Source organism: Lissotriton vulgaris, chromosome 2_2 (assembly GCF_964263255.1).
Source record: "Lissotriton vulgaris chromosome 2_2, aLisVul1.2, whole genome shotgun sequence".
NCBI lineage: Eukaryota > Metazoa > Chordata > Amphibia > Caudata > Salamandridae > Lissotriton > Lissotriton vulgaris.
Genome location: NC_141688.1, coordinates 315,516,681 through 315,540,865, shown reverse-complemented (window position 1 = coordinate 315,540,865; position 24,185 = coordinate 315,516,681). Strand labels below are relative to the sequence as shown.

The following is a 24,185-nucleotide window of genomic DNA, read 5'->3' as shown; positions in this document are numbered from 1 at the left end:
AACCATGGGCGCCTCGGAGGCAGACCTAACTTTGTTCGTGGGGAATCTGGACCCGCGGGTGATGGAAGAGCTCATGTTAGAGCTCTTCCTGCAGGTGTAAGGGGTGATAAACTGTTCGTTGTGACAGGGTTCCAGTGTGTGTTTGTAAATCTGCCAACGCTAATGTGTAGAAGGTTGGGGGAATTTTCTTGTTTGGGTGCGGTAGTCTAAACATGTTGTGTGTGAGGTTGCGTGTGTTGTTTTGAGTGACTGGAGAAGGCCGCACAAAAATAAATAAATAAATAAACAAGACGACACAATGTCCTTTTCAGTTCATTACTTTATTCATCTTACCCCCACTACCCGGTTGGGTGCGGGGTAGGGGAGAGGATGCACCTACACGCCCCTCATTCTCTATTGCATTTACATTTGTTAAGCGCTTGCAACCCCTGACGATGCGTTGAATGCTAACATACCATTAGCTACAGCCTTGTAGCCAACGTTCTAGGTGATGATGCTGAGCATAAGCAATGCGAATTATGTCTCGGTAATGGTGTGCACAAGTTTCTCAATTGGCCTGTGGATCTCAAATACTGGGCGTAACTATCGCAAATACTCTGCGAATCATGCCCCTGAAACAGGGGCCTGTTGTCTGTACGCAGCTCCGGGACTAGACAATGTGTGGCCAGAATATTCCCTAACTTTGGTAGTACATTATCAGCAGCTCAGCTATTTACGACTTCATCTCAATATATTTGGAGAAGTAGTCAGTGACCATGAGTTTGTGTCCGCCATCCGGGAGTTACTGAAGTCGGCTCTCACTTTATTCCAGGTATGTTTTGCATGATTACTGGCGGGGTCAGGTCTGTAACCCCAGCTGGTTGGCACATTTTTGCACATTATCCACGCTGCCTTTTATGTGGACCACCCCTTTGTGTCTTCCATGAGCTAACTCAATGAACGTGGATCACCAACCTGTGTCCTCAGTACAAACAACTATCACCTGATGCTGTTAATTCTTGTCGGATATTGTATTGCAACATCAACATCTGCTGAGCATCCGGTGTTCTGAGGGAGAGATTCTGTTCAGTCGGCTCCAATTTCCTGAATGGATAGTCGCAAGAGCGAGCTAGAGGCGTTACTGGGCAGAGATGGGCATGTGGCTGACCTAGACTGAGGGAAGCAACGGGTAAGCTCTGAGAGTTGGTGGGGGCCTAGAATAGCCCATTTGTAGGCTTTCCTGTTTTCAGTTTCTATTTTTGGTAAATTCAGGTGGGGTTTTTTCAGTGTTTTAAATACCTTAAAAAACAGTGGTTATCAGTGGTTACACATTTTCGCGCCATTAAAAATAGAAAGTGTTTTTCCTGCGTTTATGGAATTGTAATTTAATTTTAATTATTGCTTGCTTTGTGCATTGATAGTGTCTAGATAGCGTGTGCACAGGGTATATGAGGTCCAAATACATTTACTGCACCAGAAGTGACTACAAAGTCCATAGCATTCTTTATTATCTCTGAAGATTGTAAAGATACTTTCAGCATACCATCTAGCAAGTGAGAAGGATCTCTTTCAGGGAAGCACTTCAGCTCAGGTATCGATTTTGACGGCCATCATACAACTTTTTCATATCCGTAGCTGAATTACTGCAAATACAAACAATATCACTACAATCTTTCTTGAACTTGGCAGGAACTTTTTTCAGCAGGATTCCACGTGACACTGTGTTCACCAAACATCTGGTGTCATGTTTTCACCACTATCTCAGATGCTTGGAGACAACATTCTTTTCACATATACCTGTCACTACATCTTGTATTGAATGTTTAAAGCCTGGGGTGTTTGGCAATTCACTTACAATGAATACTGACTCACTAGAAAAGGGGGCTGATTTATCAAAGGATTTCACCTATTCTCTGTCTGTGGGTAAATGTGATGATACATAGTAGTAAAGATTCCTATGTAACCAGCCATTTTGACCTATCAGTCAAATCAAATGTAGCCAAAATAGTAAATATGATTTTGATAGTTCCCGATTCTCTACAGTTTATAAAAGAACTAAGTAAGACCTAAAACATGCATCTAAACACTGCATCTTTTGAACAAAGGCCACAAAACTGAAAAAAGCAGAAGGAAGAAAAGACAATGTTTTAGTGACATCCCTAAACAACAAAACTCAAGCAGAGTAAAGGTAGCCCAATCTTTCTTGATGCAAACTTGTATACCAAAGTTACAGTGTATTGGTCCCTTCAGGAAGAAATAAAAATGACTTTTCACTCATCTTTTCCTTTCTTTGAATGGCACTTAGTTTGTGGGTGTAAAGGTGTTTTTTCAGTGTTTATATTTTTACACTGGTGATGGCTATTTTCCTTTCAGTGGGATTTTATCAGTTGTTATAGGTTTAAACCTAAAACCAGATAGCCTACCCATTTGTAAATAAGGAGACTCCCCGGTGTGAAGGTGTGTGTGTGGCTCTGTGTGTGTGGCTCTGTGTGTGGCTCTGTGTGTGGCTCTGTGTGTGTGGCTCTGTGTGTGTGGCTGTGTGTGTGTGTTGGGCTCTGTGTGTGTGTTGGGCTCTGTGTGAGTGTTGGGCTCTGTGTGAGTGTTGGGCTCTGTGTGTGTGTTGGGCTCTGTGTGTGTTGGGCTCTGTGTGTGTGTGTGTGTTGGGCTCTGTGTGTGTGTGTGTGTTGGGCTCTGTGTGTGTGTGTTGGGCTCTGTGTGTGTGTGTTGGGCTCTGTGTGTGTGTGTTGGGCTCTGTGTGTGTGTGTTGGGCTCTGTGTGTGTGTTGGGCTCTGTGTGTGTGTGTTGGGCTCTGTGTGTGTGTGTTGGGCTCTGTGTGTGTGTGTTGGGCTCTGTGTGTGTGTGTTGGGCTCTGTGTGTGTGTGTTGGGCTCTGTGTGTGTGTGTTGGGCTCTGTGTGTGTGTGTTGGGCTCTGTGTGTGTTGGGCTCTGTGTGTGTTGGGCTCTGTGTGTGTTGGGCTCTGTGTGTGTTGGGCTCTGTGTGTGTTGGGCTCTGTGTGTGTTGGGCTCTGTGTGTGTGTTGGGCTCTGTGTGTGTGTTGGGCTCTGTGTGTGTGTTGGGCTCTGTGTGTGTGTTGGGCTCTGTGTGTGTGTTGGGCTCTGTGTGTGTGTGTGTTGGGCTCTGTGTGTGTGTGTTGGGCTCTGTGTGTGTGTGTTGGGCTCTCTGTGTGTGTGTTGGGCTCTGTGTGTGTGTGTGTTGGGCTCTGTGTGTGTGTGTTGGGCTCTGTGTGTGTGTTGGGCTCTGTGTGTGTGTTGGGCTGTGTGTGTGTTGGGCCCTGTGTGTGTGTGTTGGGCCCTGTGTGTGTGTGTTGGGCCCTGTGTGTGTGTGTTGGGCCCTGTGTGTGTGTGTTGGGCCCTGTGTGTGTGTGTTGGGCCCTGTGTGTGTGTGTTGGGCCCTGTGTGTGTGTGTTGTGCCCTGTGTGTGTGTGTTGGTCCCTGTGTGTGTGTGTTGGGCCATTTGTTGTGTGTTGGGCCATGTGTGTGTGTGTTGGGCCATGTGTGTGTGTGTTGGGCACTGTGTGTGTGTGTTGGGCACTGTGTGTGTGTGTTGGGCTCTGTGTGTGTGTGTTGGGCTCTGTGTGTGTGTGTTGGGCTCTGTGTGTGTGTGTTGGGCTCTGTGTGTGTGTGTTGGGCTCTGTGTGTGTGTGTTGGGCTCTGTGTGTGTGTGTTGGGCTCTGTGTGTGGGGGGGGGCTCTGTCTGTGTGTTGGGCTCTGTGTGTGGCTCTGTCTGTGTGTCTGTGTGGCTCTGTCTGTCTGTGTGTGGCTCTGTCTGTGTGTGTGTGTGTGTGTGGCTCTGTCTGTGTGTGTGTGGCTCTGTCTGTGTGTGTGTGGCTCTGTCTGTGTGGCTCTGTCTGTGTGTGTGTGTGTGTGTGTGTGTGTGGCTCTGTCTCTGTGTGTGGCTCTGTCTCTGTGTGTGGCTCTGTCTCTGTGTGTGGCTCTGTCTGTGTGTGGCTCTGTGTGTGCGTGGCTCTCTCTTTGTGTGGCTCTGTCTGTGTGTGTGGCTCTGTGTGGGTGGGTGGGTGCGTGTGGCTGTGTGTGTGGGTGCAAATGCAATAGGTCTCGCATTTGCAAGAGATTAAGCTATTGGCATTGTAAATGACAATGCCATTTATTTATATGTTTTTTTTTTTAAAAGTCATGAGCAATGCCAATAGCTCTAACTTTAACAAAGACAAGACCATTGCATTGTAAATGCTTGTTTGGCAAATTAGTGGGATTTGAAAATCCATCATAGCTGTTCATTGTTTGATGGTTTTAGAGGCTGTTGTGCCACTGGTCAGGAATTTGCCTGTAGCACTTCCCAGTCTTCCATAGGAGCGCCGAGAGGTAAACGAAAGCTCTGCACCGACGCTGCCTCTCCGTCACCAGAGCTCGACTCCGCCCTGAATCGAGTTTGTAGTATCATCTGTTTCCGACAACAACTAGAGTGCATCTAAGGCTTCATCTATTTATTTCGTCCCCTCCACCCCCGCGTACTGTGGCTCAGCACACAGACTGCACCCACTCCAGAAGGTATGACTGACGTACAGGACTGCACCTACCGGCCTTTGGTAGTGATTGAAAGCTTTTGATGATTTAAGCCCGTTCTGATCAAGCCAGGTTGTATGCCCCCCAATGTTCTTTCCTGCCAGATATAACTACCCGTTAGAAATGCTCTCTGTGTGTGTGGCTCTCTGTGTGTGTGGCTCTCTGTGTGTGTGGCTCTCTGTGTGTGTGGCTCTCTGTGTGTGTGGCTCTCTGTGTGTGTGTGTGTGGCTCTCTGTGTGTGTGGCTCTGTGTGTGTGTGTGTGTGGGGCTCTCTGTGTGTGTGTGTGGCTCTGTGTGTGTGTGTGTGTGGCTCTCTGTGTGTGTGTGTGTGGCTCTCTGTGTGTGTGTGTGTGTGGCTCTCTGTGTGTGTGGCTCTCTGTGTGTGTGGCTCTCTGTGTGTGTGGCTCTCTGTGTGTTGGGCTCTGTGTGTGTGGCTCTGTGTGTGTGGCTCTGTCTGTGTGTGTGTGGCTCTGTCTGTGTGTGTATGGCTCTGTCTGTGTGTGTGTGTGGCTCTGTCTGTGTGTGTGTGTGTGGCTCTGTGTGTGTGTGTGTGTGTGTGTGTGTGTGTGGCTCTGTGTGGGTGCGTTTGGCTCTGTGTGTGTGGGTGCAAATGCAATAGGTCTCGCATTTGCGAGAGACTAAGCAATTGGCATTGTAAATGACTGCTATTTATTGGTTTTCAAAACAAAAAAATGTCATGAGCAATGCCAATAGCTCTAACTTTAACAAAGACAAGACCATTGCATTGTAAATGCTTGTTATTGTGACTTCTGAGGCCCAGTCCTCCATCTTCAACCCAGGCGAAAAAACATTCTAACGTGGCCTCCCTATTCTACTTCACTTGGTGGTCATCGCAACCTTAGAGCAGCCTGCAACTGAGGTTTCAGCTAGTGTTTGGACATGATTCCTTGCCTCTTGTACCTTACAATGGGGATTGGCACAGCTTATTGGAGTGGAGTGAGTGCAACACATCTTACTTGCCTTCCATCTTGGCCACACCTTTGTGATGAGGGAGGTTGATGGCTTGCTACCTTTGTCTCTGCCCATAAGGGAGTCCGCTCCTCTGCAGGATCTGAATATGGTCTAATACCCTCTAATGCATCTGTCTTCTCAACCTCTGTCTTTATATGATGTAGACATGCAGCCTTTCTGCTTGTGATTGTATCTTCCTTAAGAAGCAGGGAGATTCAGGTTTCTGTTGAAATCATTCATGCATAGTCTTCATGAAAACAAGGAGCTCCTTCATAGTGTCCCTTCATTCATTCCAGAAGTATTATTGGAGTGCCTTCTAAAGCGAGCACTGTTTTTTCATTGTAATAGCCTTGGCCACTTGCTTTCTCAGTTGAAGAAATGCTTGAGATCTGTAGGCTTTCAGAGACTTGGCATTCTAGGTGTACAGAAGAGAGCCCTTCAGAGTTTACGACCATTTGTTCTGTTTGGTGGCCGTATGCTGGGAAACCAAGCATTGACAGTTACATTGCAAGCTGGTGTTTCCTACTGTCATATTATTGAGACTTCATGCTGTCTTCACCAGAACAGAGCAGGCGTTCCTACTGCGCATGTGGAGTGGTGTGGCTCACTGGTTAGAGGCGGTAGACCCAGAAGCAGAGGATGGCCCGGGACCAGGGTTCAATTCCCGACGCGGTAGGGTCGTGGCCCAGGGTCAGCAGACTCGATAATTCTCGCCTCGGTGCCTACTCTAACCAGGGATCACACTCGGCAAACCTGGGCATTAGCTTGCCTCATCTCCACAACGGCCCCCCACATACGCCGGGGATGCCTGGTTTCACCTTGGAGATACCCAGTAGTGACCATCTCACAAGGAAAGCCAGGACGGGTTCCCCAGCGGTCTATAGCGCGGAAATACCCCATGTGGGGTGATTCATGCGCTTTACAAGACATCATTACATTACATTACACATGTGCGTGGCAGCCTCCTGGCTTGTATTTCAAGCCCTTTGTAAGCATTACTCTTGAGAACTTTCGGAGACCTTGAGAGCGGTGAGCCTGCATTGTCCCTGGGTATTCCCATCTGATCCCCTTCTCCGAGGCAAACCTGCGTCTATTCGTTTCTTGAACCCGAAGGAACATTGACTTTTTTCATCTTCACCTCGGGTTGTGAGTTATTGCTCCACTGGCTGAAGCAGCTTCTCATGATTGTAAATATATTGTGGTTGAAGTGGTGCTTGGATCCAGATTTTAAAGTCCAGTCCAACTGGTCCACCAGTGTGGGGGGGGCCAAGTGTCCGCCTGTGTCTCCTGCTGCCAACTGACAATCTCACACACTACAGAGCCAGTAAGATTGAAGTCCACTAGGCTTTTCACCTTAACTAACCCGTGATTTTTGGATAGTTTCAAATCTTGCCATGAAAATACTTATAAATCAACCTGTAAAATCAATTGTCAGCATTGTTTGCTTTAAAACACCTTATACGCCTACTAACTCAGATTTCTTTATTACCATGCATTTTATTGCCAAATTTTGTTATTTAAATACAATACTTGTAGGAGCTTCTCAAACTCTTTAATACCTATGAAAGCCCTGTCGCCAAGAATTACATTTATACATGCAGGTCTTACCTTTGAAAGGCTAAAACTACCTAAACCAGTTTATCTTCAGCCCACCGCCTACATATATCTGGAAGAGCAGAAAGTCTCAGAAGTACTTGGTATAAAGAAATTCAACTCCGATTCTGCAGCTTCGAAGTCATTTTCTGGACCTGCCGTATCATCATATAATTCTCTTTCTGAATATCTAAGTTGTCAAGAGAATGTGTACATTCAGGAAAATGTGAAAAGACATCTATTTTAAACTCGCTTAACTGTGTAATTCTCTCGCTAATATCTTCCTAATGAGGAATGCTTCTAATGTTTTCCCTCTCCCGCTGAATGGCCTGTGTCCCCTAACCCCATTATCCTATACTCTTCCAGCCCTCTTACTGACTTACTCCTCAGCTCCAATTTAAAAGTTCCGCTGGTTGCAGTTAAATGTTCACTGGGTATATGGTTCCTTCTTATTTTTAGGTCGAGCCTAGAGGCAGCGCGCATACGCTGCTGTGCGAGGCATTTTGTATTGAGTTAGGGGTCTGAAGCTCAGCCCATATTTTTCATTGGCCTGCGTTGTTGCTCTTCTTAAATGTTGGCTTCTTATTCCTTAATGGCATTGTTAGCCCCTCCTTAGTACCGCCTTGTCTTCATTTGAAACCTCCCATGGAGACTGGCCTTTTTTTTTTACCTCTGTTGTGACACAGTATGTTTTATGCAGACTGTAAGCACTATTTCTTTAAAGGTTTTTGCCTTACTGCAGGCACGACGTGCTTTCCTTACATTCAGCACGCTGTCACTTACCAAGTAGCCGGGACAATGGTGGCCGTTCTTTGCAATGAAATAGGTCAACTTGACAAACAGATGCTTTTTTATTGTAAAATCGCCCCATGCAGCTGTTTCACTTTAATATCAGCCATGCCCCTTTCTTTAAACGCGGCTTGTCTAAAGAAAGGGGCGCAGCCTCCATGAATGTGAAAGTGCTGCATGGGCGCTAGTAAACAAATATTTGCAATGCCATAGGTCTCACATTTGCGAGAGTTTAAGATATTGCAATAGCTCAGACCCTCACAAATGCGAGACCTATTGCACTGCAAATGCTTGTTACTGTTATCGTACCGTGCTGAATCTCTTTGGACTTGAGTATTACTATATAAGAAACTGTAAATAAATAAATGTGCACCATATACCATCACTACTTTACTTTTGACTCGACAGCGGACACTGGGTGTTGTTTTTGGTTTCCATGTTTTTTTGGATCCGATGCGCTTAGAATTGTGTTATCTTGCTGTTTAAGCATGTACTAGTTCTAATAAATAGTAAAAATACAAATTAAAAAAAGTGATAGTTGTGCTAGTGACTTATGTTGACCCCCCTAAAGAGCTCCATTATTTTTCGACATATTAATAAAAATACTGCTCTTTTGAAACGTCATAGCTCTGCCCAGGCATTGAGTTTACGTATAATCTCTGTTGTCAATCGGTATGTGTGCTCCAAACCCTCTTACACCTCCCGAAGTACACCTTGACAACTTGACCTTGCTACCCCTGGAGAGTAGTGTGTGAAGATAGAAGCTGGTTGTCGTGCTGGATCCAATAGTATTGTTAGGCTTGAGATCCTGCGAGTAAGCAGTAGACCCCTCCGTTGAGGATGCCAGTAATCCTCACTGCCAAAGGCCCCATAGAAGAGGCCTCTCTCCTGCTTGTTCCTGTTGCCATCTGCACAAGGAAGTGTGGTCTGAAAACCCTGCCTGGATGTGGTGTTATCAGTCCTAGTTGGTTAGGCAGGGGTAGTACTAATAGATCTGGCTGCCTTGTGATGATAACTGTGTGCTAGGTCCCTGTAGGGGTATCTCAGGGCTCTGCATTTAAAAAATATTCACAAATCACGAGGCTAAAGATTTTAAACAAAGGTATATTGTGCAGTAGTACCTGTGTAGGAGTGTATATTTATGAGTCTCTCGACCATCCCCCATTTTTTTTGTACTTGATTTTCCGATTTTCCATTATGGCGTCAGTCTCACAAACATCATGGGTGCTGTCCTAGGACTGCTGCACTTGTCCTGTGCTGCCAGTTTGGGGTTTGGTTCCCTGACTTCAATGCTTACTGTGAGTTTTCCATTTTTCAGCCTGTGGCTTTCTGTTTAATACTGAGAGCTAAAACTCATTATTTGTAGACTGTTCTACTTTTAAGGCCCTTGGAGTAAATTTAGACCCTGCATTTGAAGTCTGCAGGTCTGTGCAGAAGGTAACACTTGTCCATGTCCACTTTTCAGGGCTTTGCACTCAGGTGCTGAATATTATTGGGACCAGCTGAACGAAGCAGTCTTTACTGTCCATTCCAGCGGAAGCACCAGCAGCAGTCGAACGAGCGAGAGGCTGGGGTGAGTACATGTGGTTGGCACATTGGAACATGGGATCTCACATGATGAGCTGATAACAAGCCATACAACGCTTCAGTTCTTCTCACTGACCGCCTCTCAGGGCTGCATCCACAAAATGAATGAAACGGGGTGGGGCGATTTTTATGTTCCATATTGCCTCATTTGGCGTCCCTAGCTAAACATTTTGTTATATCGTTTTGCTATAGTTCTTACAATTGCACATTATATTCCGGGGGGGCGGGTGTGTTAGATGGCCTTGGATCTTACGCATGTAAGCAGGGAAGTAATATTATTATCTGATAAAGACATCTGGCCACAGATTTCTTAACTTCTGAATTCTCTCCAAGCGCCAGCTTGGACCTGGAAATTTTTCAGCAGCACCTCTGCGCGCTGAGTGGCGTTATCATATGACTTTGACTCCGGTTGTGATGTCAGCGGTAATCTGTAAGTCCTCTCCGGCCCGCCCACATCTGAAAGAGACAATTAGTTCTAGATTCTATACCTTTTGAATCCCCCAGGCGTCTGACTGGATCCGAAGAATTTTTTCTTCAGCAGTACCCCTGCGCGTTGAAAGGTGGCGTTGTTCGGTTCCGCGTTGGTCGTTGGCGTCGTGGTTCCCGGGACGATGTTGCGGTAGCTACTTAGCAGCTGCCCTCGCGCGCTGACATCTGAAAGAAACAGGATAGTATTAGATTCCTTACCTTAGAATATCCCCAGGCGTCAGACTGGATCCGGAAACTTTTGCGTAGCAGTACCCTTGCGGGTCGGTAGGCGTCGTCTGCGGCTCCGCGTCCGTCATCGGCGTCATTTGAGCCAGGATGATGTCGCCGGAGTACTTAGACGCCGCCCTTGCGCGCTGACATCAGTTCTTCTTTTTTCTGCACCAGCTAAGCGCAGATCCGGAGAAGTAGTAGCCTTTTAGTCATTTTTTGACTACAACTTTTGTTTTTCGAGTCGATTGACTCCGGTGCCGGTAGCGATGCCCGGGTTCAAACCCTGCTCCAAGTGCAGTCGATTGATGTCGGTTACCGACCCCCATCGCCGGTGTCTTCAGTGTCTAGGCCTCGACCACGACGACCGAACCTGCTCCGACTGCCGGGCCCTGATGTCTAAGGCTAGGCGGGAGCGGTCCCGCAAGCAACTTGAGCTCCGGCAGTCGGCCCTGCGCCATTCGAGGTCCAGGTTCCACAGGAGGTCGAGGGACCGGTCGGAGCCCTCATAGCTCCGAGAGTCCGCATCGGTCTTCGGGATCAAGATCCTCAGGTAAGAGGCATGAGAGGTCGGAGAGGCGTCATCGCTCTTCCGACCTACCCCGACGCTCATACGATGCCCACGCGGCTCCGAAGGAGTCTCTAGTGTTGCAGCCTGCCCCATACCTTCAGGTCCCTGGGCAGGATGCAATGCCAGAGGAGATCGAGCGGTATCTCATGGCCATGAGGTCTCTCCCTCCTCCGCCGGGTTCCGTGGCGCCTTCGGGCCCAGCGGCCCCGGCTGGGGGGGGCCTAACGGGTCGGGTGCTTCGGCTCCGACGCCGTCTGGTGCTTCGGCCTCGGCGCCGCCGACGGTTTCGGTCCCGGCGCCCCAGACCCTCACTGGATCCGGGTCGTCGCCGGTCGACCTCACCGTCGCCGGCCCCTAGGGTGTAGCCCCCGATGCCGCTTCCGGGCGATGCCGTCCCCGATCCTGCCCTCGATTCAGTTCCGGCGCCGCTCTCGACGTCGTTTGGAGACTTTTACTTCCGCGAACCGGCCCCATCCTTTGAACCTGCATATCAAGTCAAGTCAAGTAATTTATATAGCGCACTACATACCCAGAGGGTCTCAAGGCGCTTGAGGAAGGGTGGGGAATTATTTGTCGAAAATCCAGGTTTTAAGCTGCTTTCTGAAGGCTGGGTGGTTTTGAGTGAGGCGGAGGTGAATGGGAAGGGAGTTCCATGTTTTAGCCGCTAGGTAGGAGAAGGATCTTCCCCCCATGGTGGATTTGTTGATGCGTGGAACCGCAGCGAGGGCTTGGTTGGAGGAACGTAGCTGGCGGGAGGGGGAGTAGAAGGATAATCGCGTGTTGAGGCATTCTGGTCCAAGTTCGTAGAGTGCTTTGTGTGCATGAGTGAGGAGGCGGAACGTTATCCTCTTATTGACAGGGAGCCAGTGGAGGTCTTTTAGGTGACCGGAAATGTGGTCTTTACGCGGGATGTCTAGTATGAGTCAGGCTGACGCGTTTTGGATGCGTTGGAGTTTTCTCTGAAGTTTAGCGGTGGTACCGGCGTATAGGGTGTTTCCGTAGTCCAGGCGGCTTGTAACTAGTGCGTGGGTGACCGTTTTTCTAGTTTCGGTGGGGATCCAGCGAAATGTTTTTTTGAGCATGCGGAGGATGTTGAAGCAAGATGAAGAAACTGCGTTGACTTGTCTGGTCATCGAGAGAGAGGAGTCCAGGATGACGCCCAGGTTCCGTGCGTGGTCCGTTGGAATGGGTGCTTTTCCTAGGGCAGCTGGCCACCAAGAATCGTCCCAGGCGGAAGGGGAAGTACCTAAGATGAGGACTTCTGTTTTGTCTGAGTTCAGTTTAGGACGGCTGTGCTTCATCCACTCGGCTACTTCTTTCATTCCTTCATGTAGGTTGGTTTTAGCGGTGTTTGGGTCTTTGGTGAGGGAGAGGATCAGCTGAGTGTCATCAGCGTAGGAGATGATGTTGAGGTTGTGTTGGCGTGCGATGGCCGCGAGGGGGCTCATGTATACGTTGAAGAGGGTGGGGCTGAGTGAAGAGCCTTGTGGCACGCCGCAGATGACTTCGGTGGCCTCCGACTTGAACGGTGGAAGGCGGACTCTCTGAGTTCTTCCGGCGAGGAACGAGGTGATCCAGTCCAGTGCTTTTCCTTGGATTCCGATGTTGTTGAGGCGTTGTAAAAGGGTGCTGTGGCAGACTGTGTCGAAGGCTGCGGAGAGGTCAAGGAGGATGAGGGCGACTGTGTCTCCATTGTCCAGTAGTGTTCGAATGTCATCTGCTGCTGCGATGAGGGCGGTCTCAGTGCTGTGTTTGGCTCGGAAGCCGGACTGTGATGAGTCGAGGGATTTGTTGGCTTCGAGGAAGGCGGCAAGCTGGTTGTTGACTGCTTTCTCGATGACTTTGGCAGGGAATGGTAGGAGCGAAATGGGGCAGTAGTTTTTGAGTTCGGTGGGATCAGCTGTGGGTTTTTTCAGGAGGGCGCTGAGTTCGGCGTGTTTCCAGCTTTCCGGGAAGGTGGCGGATTTGAAGGAGCAATTGATGACGTCTTGGAGATAGGGTGCTATGATGGAGTCTGCTTTGTTGAAGATGTGGTGAGGACATGGGTCTGTGGGGGATCCTGAGTGGATGGAGTTCATCAGGCGGATGGTGTCCTCAGTGGAGATTGGGTTCCAGTCATTAAGGATGTTCAAGGGGGGTGAAAGTACGGTAGAAGGTTGGGTGGGTTGGTATCTGGGTTGGTTGTCGAAGCTGTTGTGGATGTCTGCGATTTTGTCGTGGAAGAACGAAGCTAGGGAGTCGCAGAGAGGGAGTGATGTCGTTGGAGTTGGCAGTGGGGTTGGTAAACTCTTTGACGATGTTGAATAGTTCCTTGCTGTTGTGGGCGTTGTCTAGTCGGTCTTTGAATGCAGCTTTCTTGGCAGTTCGGATCAGTTGGTGGTGTATGCGGGTGGCGTTTTTGAAGGCATCTCTGGTGCTGGTGTTTGGGTCTTTTTTCCAGGCTTTCTCAAGGGAGCGACAGAGTTTCTTGGATTTCTTAAGATCATCGTTGAACCAGGGGGCGTTTTTGCTGCCTAGTTTGATTTGACGTTTTTTCAAAGGTGCTAGGTTGTCGGCGCTGTTGGTTAGACATTGAGTGAGGTTAATGGCTGCTTGTTTGGCGTTCGATGAGTGGGCAGGGGGGTTTTGAAGAAGCGATGAGGAGATCTGGTCGATGGTGATTTTGTTCCAGTTTCTTTGCAGAGTAGGTTGAGGATGGTTGTGGGTTGTGGTCTTTTTGTAGACAAAGTGAACGCAGCTGTGGTCCGTCCAATGGAGAACTGAAGTGTGACTGAAGGAGATGTGTTTGCTGGAGGTGAAGATAGGGTCGAGTGTGTGTCCTGCGTTGTGGGTGGGGGTGTTAACTAGTTGCTTGAGTCCGAGGTTGGCGAGATTGTCCAGAAGGGTGATGGTGTTGCTCTTTTCCAGGTGAAAATTGAGGTCTCCCAGTAGGATGTAGTCCTCGGAGGGGAGGGCGTGTGGGGTGATGAAGTCAGTGATGTCTTCACTGAATTGTGCACGGGGTCCTGGTGGCCTGTAGAGGAGTGTGCCTCTGAGTGTGGTCTTGGGGTCGGTGTGGATCAGGAAGTGAAGGTGTTCGGCGCTAGTGAGGTTGTCGACAGAGCTGGTTGAGATGCGGATGGAGTTCCTATGGACGATGGCGATGCCTCCTCCTGTTTGGTTAGTGCGGTCCTTTCGGATGATCTTGTAGCCTTCCGGGATGGCTATGGTGATGTCCGGAGCTGAAGAGGCGTTCATCTAGGTTTCTGTTAGGAAGGCGACGTCCGGAGAAATGGTGTCTAGTAGATTCCATAGGTCGATGGCGTGTCTGTGGACCGAGCGGGTGTTGAGCAGGATGCATTTTAGGTGGTTAGTGTCAGATCTCTGTTTGGTGTTTGTGGATGTGGAGTTGGTCTTGGTGCCGTCATACTTGCCGGAGTTGCATGTGAAGGGTCCATGGGTGTGTCCAGGTGCGGCTTGGGCGCAGTTGGGGAGTCGGCCGGGGTTTAGTGCTAGGAGGGTGGAGGCGTTGTATGTAATGCGGGAGGGGTGGGTGGTGCGGGGACCAGGGGGTCTGGCGCTGGGCGCGGTCCAGGCGCGGACGGGCGTAGACGGGCTTACCTTTGGCGCACCTTCGGCACGGCTGCTGCGCGTTGGGTCATCAGTCTTAAATGGATAGTGGAGGGGGCGGAGCGTGGGAGGTCAGCTGGGAGGCGGTAGCGGGGCGGGTAGGCGGGGTCAGGGAAGCACAACACAAGATGGTGGTCGGGGCACCCAAAAACGAAACTTAGGCTGGGCTGATAACAGAGATGCACAATAAACAATCACGGCAAGTGCAGGCTTTCTAAATGGTAAACAGAAGTCGCGCTGACAAACTGCTCAGTTCAATGTGATATTGCGGAGTAATTTGTTGAAACCGGCAGAGGGGGCTCACAATGATAAATCAAATCGATAGAATGTAACGATACCAAGCGTCTTGTCTCGATCTCAGATCTTGCAGTGGCTGAAAGCAGGGGAAGCGTTTCGAGAGTAGGCGCTATGCTAGGAGGTCTGGAGGCGTGGGGGAGCGACCGTGTTGGCTCGAGTCCAGGCGGTCACAGCGGCGCAGGAGGAGGTGAGCGCTGTATCCGTGGGTGGGAGGTCAGCTGGGAGGCGGTAGCGGGGCGGGTAGGCGGGGTCAGGGAAGCACAACACAAGATGGTGGTCAGGGCAAGATGGTGGTCGGGGAGATGAGTGACGAGGGGGATTGGCAGGGGTCTGATGACCCTCTGTCATGGGAGTGCCAGTCTCAGCAGGACTGGACAAGTGAGCTTGGGACTGCCAGTGTTCAGGACACCTTGCCAGACACTGGTTTTGTCTCCCCTCCCACCGTGGCTACGGAGGAGGGGGCTGCCTACAGTGTGGTGCTGACGCGGGCGGCCAAGGCCTTGGGCCTGGAACTCCCCGTCGCGGCTGTGAGGACTAACCTCCTCACTGAGGTCCTTAAACCGCAGTCCAGCTTGGCTGAGCCTCTGCTGCCGTTTAATGAGGCCTTGTCAGACGTTCTTTTGGGTGCTTGGTCCAAGCCCACTACAGGTCAGCCTGTAGATAGAAACGTGGCCAGACGCCACCGCCCGGCTCCGGACGACCCTTGCTTCCTGTCCTCCCACCCCACCCCCTAGAGCCTGGTCATCCAGGCCTCCACCTCCCAGAACGCATTCCCGACGGCCCGCCCGATCGGGAATCCAAGAGGTACGAGCAATACGGCAAGAAAGTATTCTCCTCCCTGAGTATGGGACTGCGGTCTGTCAACACCGCGTGCCTCTTCGGCCGCTACACCCACTCTCTGTGGGACATGGTCACGGACGTGCTGCCACAATGTCCGACGGAGGTCCGGACTAAACTCACCCAAGCCCTTGCGGAGGGTCGAGATGCAGCACGGTTTTCTATCTGATGTGGGCTGGATACCACCGACTCACTGGGCAGAGCAATGGCAACGACGGTGGTGATATATCGCCACGCCTGGTTGAGGTCAGCCAACTTTTCGGCCGATGTCCAGAACACTCTTATGGACATGCCGTTCGATGGCCGTCGCCTTTTCGGCGACAAGGCAGACCATGCACTTGAGAGCTTTAAGAACTCCAGGGCTACGGCCAAGTCCTTGGGCCTCTCTGCTCCGCGCCAGCAAACGGGTGCCTTTCGCTCCTTTCGTGGCCAAGGAAGGGGCGCTCCCACACATGCTGCCAGCCACGCACCGCAGATTAACATCCAACGCGGTGGCGGCCGTGGAAACCGCCGTGGCGGCGGTCGGGGACAACGGCGAGGCCAGTCCACACCTTCCCCAGCATCCCCCTCTAAAGCCTCCTAGTCCGTGCTTTCAGGCCCATGTGACGCCAGTGGGGGGCAGGGTTCGCCATCACCACTTCCACTGGTGCACTGTCACTTCGGACAGGTGGGTGTTGCAAATCGTCCGAAGTGGCTACACCCACCCCTTCGAGACGACCCCTCCAGCCATGCCACCGCAATTCCAACGCGTGTCGGGGGACCACTTGCAACTTCTTCAGAGGAAGTTACGTCCCTCTTGGCCAAGGGGGCCATCGAGCGCGTTCCTGGGACGGAAGTAGGGTGTGGTTGTTACTACCACTACTTTCTGGTACCCAAGAAGGGCAAAGGGGGCCTGCGCCCCATCCTCCGGAAAGAGAAGTTCAAGATGCTGACACTGGCTCAGGTCTTAGCTGCACTGGACCCAGGAGACTGGATGGTAGCGTTGGACTTGCAGGACGCTTATTTCCACAGTCCCGTTCTGCTGGCCCACCGGCGCTACCTGCGGTTCACGGTAGGCCACGAGCACTTTCAGTTTACCGTGCTCCCTTTCGGCCTTACCAGTGCCCCACGGGTGTTCACGAAGGTGATGGTGGTGGTCGCAGCTCATCTGCGCAGGTTAGGGTTTTCAGTCTTCCCCTACCTCGACAACTGGTTGTTAAAGGCGGGCTCGCCCCAGGCAGTAGTCAGCCACCTCCAGACAACGGCAGACCTCCTGCACCAGCTGGGGTTTTCCATCAATGTGCCGAAGTCACACCTGTGCCCCTCTCAGAAGCTCCTCTTCATCGCAGCGGTTCTCGACTCGGCGCAGTTTCGGGTTTATCCTCCCGAACAGCGGGTTTGGGATATTCAGGCTCTGATTCTAATCTTTCAGCCTTCATCCCGGGTCTCGTTCAGGTTGACGCTGCAGCTTCTGGGACTGATGGCCTCCTGCATCCTTCTGATGCATCACGCCCGGTGGCGGTTGCGGGCTCTGCAGTGTGACCTGAAGTTTCAGTGGGCCAAGCACCAGGCCAACCTGTCCGACCATGTCCTGATCTCGGAGGGCACTGCGAGATAGCTGCAGTGGTGGCTCACGGACCGCGATTGGGTCAGCGGCAGGTCCCTCTCTTTACCCCAACCGGAGCACGTAGTTGTGACAGACGCGTCCCTCCTGGGTTGGGGAGGCCACATGGCAGAGGCAGAGATCAGAGGCCTCTGGTCTCCGGCGGAGTCCCGGCTCCATATCAACCTTCTGGAGCTGAGGGCGATTCGTCTAGCACTGAAGGCATTCCTCCCCTTTGTCCGTGGACCCTCTGCCATGAGGCTCTGCGCCTCTGGCAGTGGCTGGAACATCAGGGCGTGACCCTGGTGGTTCAACACCTGGCAGGTTCTCTGAACACCAGGGCGGACGAACTCAGCCGGCGGTGCATGATGGACCACGAATGGCGTCTGAACTCTGATGTGGCGCAAGGCCTCTTTCTGCAGTGGGGAGAGCCTTGGTTAGATCTCTTCGCCACAGAAGAGAACATGCAATGTCATCAGTTCTGCGCATTGGAATTTCCAAGGCGTCACTCGCTCGGAGACGCTTTTCGTCGCGAGTGGAGTTGCGGTCTGTTAAACGCCTTTCCGCCTATACCACTTCTGCCCAGAGTGCTGAAGAAGCTCAAGCGCGACCGGGCCCAAGTTATCCTTGTGGCTCCGGACTGGGCACGAAGGTACTGGTATCCCGAGCTACTCAGTATGTCTGTCGGTCTCCCGGTCCGTCTGCCTCTTCAGGAGGACCTTCTGTCGCAGCAGCAGGGGACGGTCCTCCACCCGAACCTGTCCAGTCTCCACCTACATGCTTGGAGATTGAGCGGCGACAGTTGAGGCCATTTGACTAGCCTCCTGAAGTCTGTACTGTGATTCTGGCAGCCAGGCGTCCCTCCACTAAGTCGGTATACTGCTGCAGGTGGAACCGATTTGTGGCATGGTGCACAGCAAAGGCTGTGGATCCTCTCTCTGCCCCTCTTTCTGAGGTTCTTCTCTTCCTTCTTTCTCTTGCCCAGCAGGGCTCTGCTCTGGGCGCTCTCAAGGGCTACCTTTCTGCCCTTTCAGACTTTTTAAGGCTACCTGATCAGCCATCTTTGTTCAAGTCCCCGATTGTAAATTGGTTTTTGAAGAGCATCACACACGTTCCCCCCTGTTCCATTCGTGATGCCTCAGTGGGACTTAAACCTTGTTCTTACCTATCTGATGTGCGCTCCCTTTGAGCCACTTCATAACTGTCCTCTTCGCCTTCTTACTCTGAAGAATGCCTTCCTGGTTGCCATCACCTCTGCCAGGAGAGTGAGTGAGCTCCAGGCTTCCAAACATCCTTTCCTTTCTCTCCATCCGGACAAGGTTGTGTTACGGACAAGACCCTCTTTCCTGCCCAAGGTTGTCACAGCCTTCCATATCGGGCAGTCCATCACCTTGCCCACCTTATTTCTGCCTCCGCATCCCTCAAAGGAGGAAGAGCGGCTCCACCGTCTGGACCTCAAACGTGTGCTCTCATTTTATCTGGATCGCACACGCCAGTTCCGGGTAGATGACCAACCCTTTGTTGGTTACGTGGGCTCTAAGAATGGATGGGCGTTACACAAGCGGACCATCTCTCGGTGGGTCGTGTTGTGTATCAAGGCATGCTACTCCTTGGCTAAGAAAGAACCTCCTGTTGGGCTGAGGGCCCATTCCACTCTGGCCACGGCGGCTACTACTGCCCTGGGTCGGGGAGTCCCCTTGCAGGACATTTGTCAGGCAGCTACGGGGGCCTCGCTGCACACGTTTGCAAGACACTACTGCCTGGACAGTCCGGTCCGGAGGGATGGCTTCTTTGGCCGTTCCGTCCTCCAGGACTTTCTGGTGTGATTATTGGTTCGCAGACCCACCACCGGGGTTGGTATTGCTGGGGTATCTATTCTAAAGTAAGGAATCTAATACTAACCTGTTTCTTTCCGATGAACAAGTTACTTACCTTCGGTAACAATATATCTGGAAGAAACAGTAGCTAGTATTAGAGTCCTTACTGCCCCACCCATCCTCCCCGTTCTGCGAACCGATATTTAGGGTTACGGTCTTCCCCTTTCAGGACCCTAGTTTCATAGCACCAGTGTGGTTTTTATCATGGCTCTGAGTTTCTGGCACGGAAAAGCTGTGTATAAGAACTGACGTCCGCGCGCGAGGGCGGCGTCTAAGTACCCCGGCGACGTCATCCCAGCGCAAACGACGCCGACGACGAACGCGGAGCCGCAGACGACGCCTACCGAATCGCAAGGGTACTGCTACGCAAAAGTTTCCGGATCCAGTCTGACGCCTGGGGATATTCTAAGGTAAGGAATCTAATACCAACTACTGTTTTTTCCAGATTTATCGTTACCGAAGGTAAGTAACTTGTTTGTCAGTTCTTTCTATTTCCGCTGGCCAGCCAACGCAGAGGAGCGGTACCTTCAGTCACTTTTCAACGTATCTTTTGCGACTTTTGTTGACACCGTTTTTTAGTCTTCTACTCCGCATGCACTTAGGGATGCCCGGATTCAAGACTTGCAGGTCCTGCTGAAAGCTGATGTCGGTGACGGATCTGCATCACATGTGCCTGTGTTGCCTTGAGCGTGACCACGACCCCAAGTCATGCTCCGACTGCCAGACCTTGAATTTGAAGTCTTTGCGGGAGCGGTCCCAAAAGCTTCTTATGGCCCGGCAGTCCGTTCCGTGCTGTTCAAGGTCCCAGTCGCACAGGAGATCGAGGGACTGGTCGCGGAGTTACCACCACTCGTCCTCTAAATCTTTGCACTCCTCAGGTAAGTCGAAGTACAAGAAGAAGTCAAATAAGCATTGTTTCTTCGACTTCTCCCCGTCCGTCAGCCGACGCAACGGTGGTGCACGTCCCGTGGCTCCGAGTGCGGAGCACGAAGGGTCGGCTTAGAGTTTCCCTCCCTTTTCAGGACCCGGGACAACACCTGCCCAGCTTCGAAGCTTTTACGAATCGATGCATGCCATCTTTGGGCAGTCCGACTCTGCTGGTGTGCCTTCGGAAACTTCGACTCAGCTGCGGGCTCTGGGCCTTGGACGCCGGCGGCGGTTTTGGCCTCGGCACTGCAGGGTCCCCTTGGAACAAGGCCTGGATCCGGATGGGCACCGATCGACCTGACCACACCTCCTCCGGCACCGATTCTACCGGCACCACGTCCGCAGCCGACGCCGGTCTTGACGCCAACCGGCGTGAACTCCGGCCTCCACCCTGACTTGGACACAGAGCCGGACCGACGTCAACCAATGCCGGATACGGTGCAGATAGGTGCTTATGTACCCCTGTTCTACCCTGGTGTTCCTCTCACGCCAGATTGGCATCCAGAGGAGGGTGAGGAGGACTGGGAGGGGTTTGGCGACCCAGCTGACCAGTACGGACTGGAGAGAGGAGTTGGGGGAAGCCAGTGGTCTGGATACCTCCCCAGACTTTGGTATGTTGTCTCCTCCTACCGTGGCTAGGGAGGAGGGAGCCTCTTTAGCAGTTGTGTTGCGTAGGGGGCCAAGGCTCTCAACTTAGAGCTACCTACGATGGCACTCAGGACTAACTTCCTCGCCATCACCTCCGGACAGGTGGGTTTTGCAGATAGTCCGGAGGGGCTACTCCCTCCTCTTCAAGACTTCCCCCCCAGCCATGCCACATGAGTACCATCGCATGTCGGAGGATCATCTGGCACTTCTCCAACAGGAAGTTATAGCTCTCTTGGCTGAGGGAGCCATTGAGCGGGTTCCTGCCCCAGATGTAGGTTGTGGTTGCTATTCCCACTACTTTCTGGTGCCCAAAAAAGACAAAGGCCTGCGCCCTATCTTGGATCTCAGGAAGGTCAACTGGTTCCTCTGGAATGAGAAGTTCAAATCTTGGCGCTAGCTCAGGTCCTGTCTGCTCTCGACCGTGGAGACTGGATGGTAATGTTGGACTTGCAGGACGCTTACTTTCACATTCCCATCCTGCCGGCGCTACCTGCTGTTCACGGTAGGCCTTGAGCACTTTGTTTACCGTGCTCCCCTTTGGCCTCATCAGCACCTCTCGGGTGTTCACAAAAGTGATGGCGGTGGTCACAGCTCATCTGCGCAGATCAGGAGTTCCAATTTTCCCTTATCTTGACGACTTGCTTTTGAAGGCAGGCTCGCCCCAGGCAGTCATTTCCCACCTCCAGACTAAGGCAGACCTCCTGCTTTCACTGGGGTTCACTATCAACGTGCCGAAGTCACACCCGACTCCCTCTCAGGAGCTTCTTTTCACTGGACACAACGTAGTTTAGGGTTTATCCTCCTGAGCAGCGAGTCTGAGATATTTGAGCTATAATTCCAATCTTTCAGCCTCTATCCCGGGTTTCGGTCAGAATATCCCTGAGGCTTCTGGGCCTCATGGCCTTCAGCAACCTGCTGGTTGATCATGCCAAGTGGCATATGCGGGCTCTGCAGTGGGACCTGGAATTCCAGTGGGCACAACATCAGGGGAATCTTCCCGATTGCGTTCAGATCTCGGAGGGCACTGCATGACAATTGCAGTTGTGGCTAAAGAACCAGGATTGGGTCAGCGGCAGATCCCTCTGCCTTCCCTAATCGGAGTTCACAGTGGTGACTGATGCATCACTTCTGGGGTGGGGCAGCCACATGGTAGAGCCGGAGATCGGAGGCCTCTGGTCTCCGGAAGAGTCCGGGCTCCATATTAACCTTCTGGAGCTCTGGGCGATCCCTCATGCACTGAAAGCATGTCTTCCCCCCGTCCGAAAATGCATGATGGATCACGAATGGCGTCTTCACTCGGAGCAAGGTCTCTTTCGGCAGTGGGTAGAGCCTTGGTTAGATCTATTCGCCACTGAAAAGAACGCGCAATGTCAGCCATTCCGCCCGGTGGAGGTTCCACGGCGGCACTCGCTAGGCAATGCTTTTCGTCGCGAGTTAAGTAGCGGTCTTCTATATGCCTTTCCGCCTATACCACGTCTGCCCAGAGTGCTTAAGAAGATCAAATGTGACTGGGCCCAAGTCATTCTTGTGGCTCCGAACTGGACACGGAGAGTCTGGTATCCCGAGGTCTTACACATGGCCATCGATCCTCCGATTAGACTACCTCTTCAGTAGGATCTTCTGTCGCAGCAGCAGGGGACGGCTCTCCACCCGAACCTGTCCAGCCTCCACCTCCTTGCGTAGAGATTGAGCGGTGACAGGTGACAGCTTTCAACCTTCCTCCCGAAGTCTGTGATGTCATCTTGGCAGCCAGACGTCCCTCCACTAAAACAGTATACTCCTGCAGATGGAACAAGTTTGTATCATGGTGCACAGCAAAGGCTGTGGATCCCCATTCTGCCCCTCTTACTGTGGTCCTCTTGTTCCTTCTTTCTTTCTTTAACCCAGCAGGGCTCTGCTCTGGGCACTCTCAAAGGCTATCTCTCGCTTCCTTAACCCCTCCCTTGCTGATGATGGAACCGCTCCGTCATCAGCCGCGGTGGCGCTATGCTGATGACGGAGCGGTTCCGTCATGGCGCCCGACGCTCCTGCGCGGCGCGAATTCCGCGCCTGCGCTGAGCGTTCTATTGAGCGGGCGGGGCCATGACGGAACCGCTCCGTCATAAGCACAGCGCAACCGACGCTGGTGACGGAGCGGTTCCGTCACCAGCATGCGCCCGCCGCATTTCCGCCCCGCCCCCTTAGCACTGCGGCGGAATAGCTGCCGCAGTGACAGGGTTAAGGACACTTCTCTCTTGTTTTCTCCAACTTGTTTTGTGATGCCCCAGTGGGACTTGAACCTGGTTCTCACTTTTCTTATGTGCGCTCCCTTTGAGCCGCTAGATAACTGTCCTCTCAAACTCCTGACCCTTAAAACTGCCTTACTGGTTGCCATCACCTCTGCTCGCAGGTTGAGTGAGCTACTAGTCCTTTTTTCTAAGCCTTCTTTCCTGGCTGTTCATCAGGACAAAGTTGTCCTCTGCACTAGGCCTTCTTTCCATCCCAAAGTGGTTACCTCTTTCCATATAGGTCAGACCACATCACTTTGCCCACCTTCTTTCCACCTCCACATCCTTCTAAAGAGGAAGAGAGGCTCCACCGTCTGGATCCAAAATGTACGCTTTCTTTCTTTCTGTGTCATAATTTGGATCGCACACAACATTTCCGGGTGGATGACCAGCTCTTTGTTGGTTACGTGGGCGCCAAGAAAGGTCGGGCTGTGCACAAACTAACCATCTCCCGGTGGGTTGTTCTTTGCAACAAAATCTGCTATTCCCTAGCGAAAAAGGAACCTCATGTGGGGTTGCGTGCCAATTCCACCAGGGTGTCGGCAGCCACTACTCCTTTGGGATGTGGAGTCACCCTTCTCCACTTGTGCCAGGCAGCTACGTGGGCTTCACTGCACTACTGCCTGCTCAGCCAAGTCCAGAGAGACGGCTTCCTCGGCTGTTCCGTTCTCCAGGACTTTCTGGTGTGAACTTGGTTCGCAGTCCCACCTCTGGGGGTAGGTATTGCTGGGCTATCTATTCTAAGGTGAGGAATCCATAACTAATTGTCTCTTTCAGATGAACAAGTTATTTACCTTCGGGAACAATATGTTCGAGGCATATGGGCTGCAGATGGTACATTATGAATAGATCGCCATCTGGTGTTGGGCTCGGATGATTGCACTTTGTTTTTCTCTTGGAGAGTCTTTTGTATCTTGGTGACTCCTCCCTTAGTTGGTAGTGCGCATGGGCATCGGCTCCATCCTTAGATTGTTTTTTTCCGCCATCGGGTTCGGATGAAGATCGAGACGCTCCAGATCAACTTCAGAAGAAAGTGATTTTTCGGCGCGTATTCCCTTTCCAATTCGACGGTATTGTTATCGAACGCGTTCTTTTCCATTCCGACGCGTTACAAATTCAAAATAGAAGAGAAAAACTTGGATCTACGTCGAAGAACAGGAGACCTTTCTCGAAGCAGTCAAGCCCGGAGTCCATGGAAAGGACTCCATTCAAAAAATGTCCATCGTGTGGTGCTAAGTTCCCACACAAGGACCTACACGAGGTGTGCAACCTCTGTCTATCGCCTGAACACGAATCCAGGGACTGCGAGGCCTGCGCAGCATTCTCCTCCAAGCTAACGATTAGAAATCGTCGAGCTCGAAGACACGAGGCTTCCAGAATGCAGGCGGAGGCAATCCCGGAGCTGTTCGGA

The 24,185-nt window shown here is 51.6% G+C and overlaps 1 protein-coding gene across 1 annotated transcript in view; it reads left to right on the top strand.

Annotated features, from left to right (window-relative positions):
- Positions 1–24,185, top strand: part of AMBRA1 (autophagy and beclin 1 regulator 1) — a 962,358-nt gene that overhangs the window by 794,894 nt on the left and 143,279 nt on the right. The window contains exon 16 of the mRNA XM_086959655.1: positions 9,342–9,449. Within this exon, the coding sequence (XP_086815781.1) occupies positions 9,342–9,449 (108 nt within the window). The remainder of the gene's footprint in view (positions 1–9,341; positions 9,450–24,185) is intronic.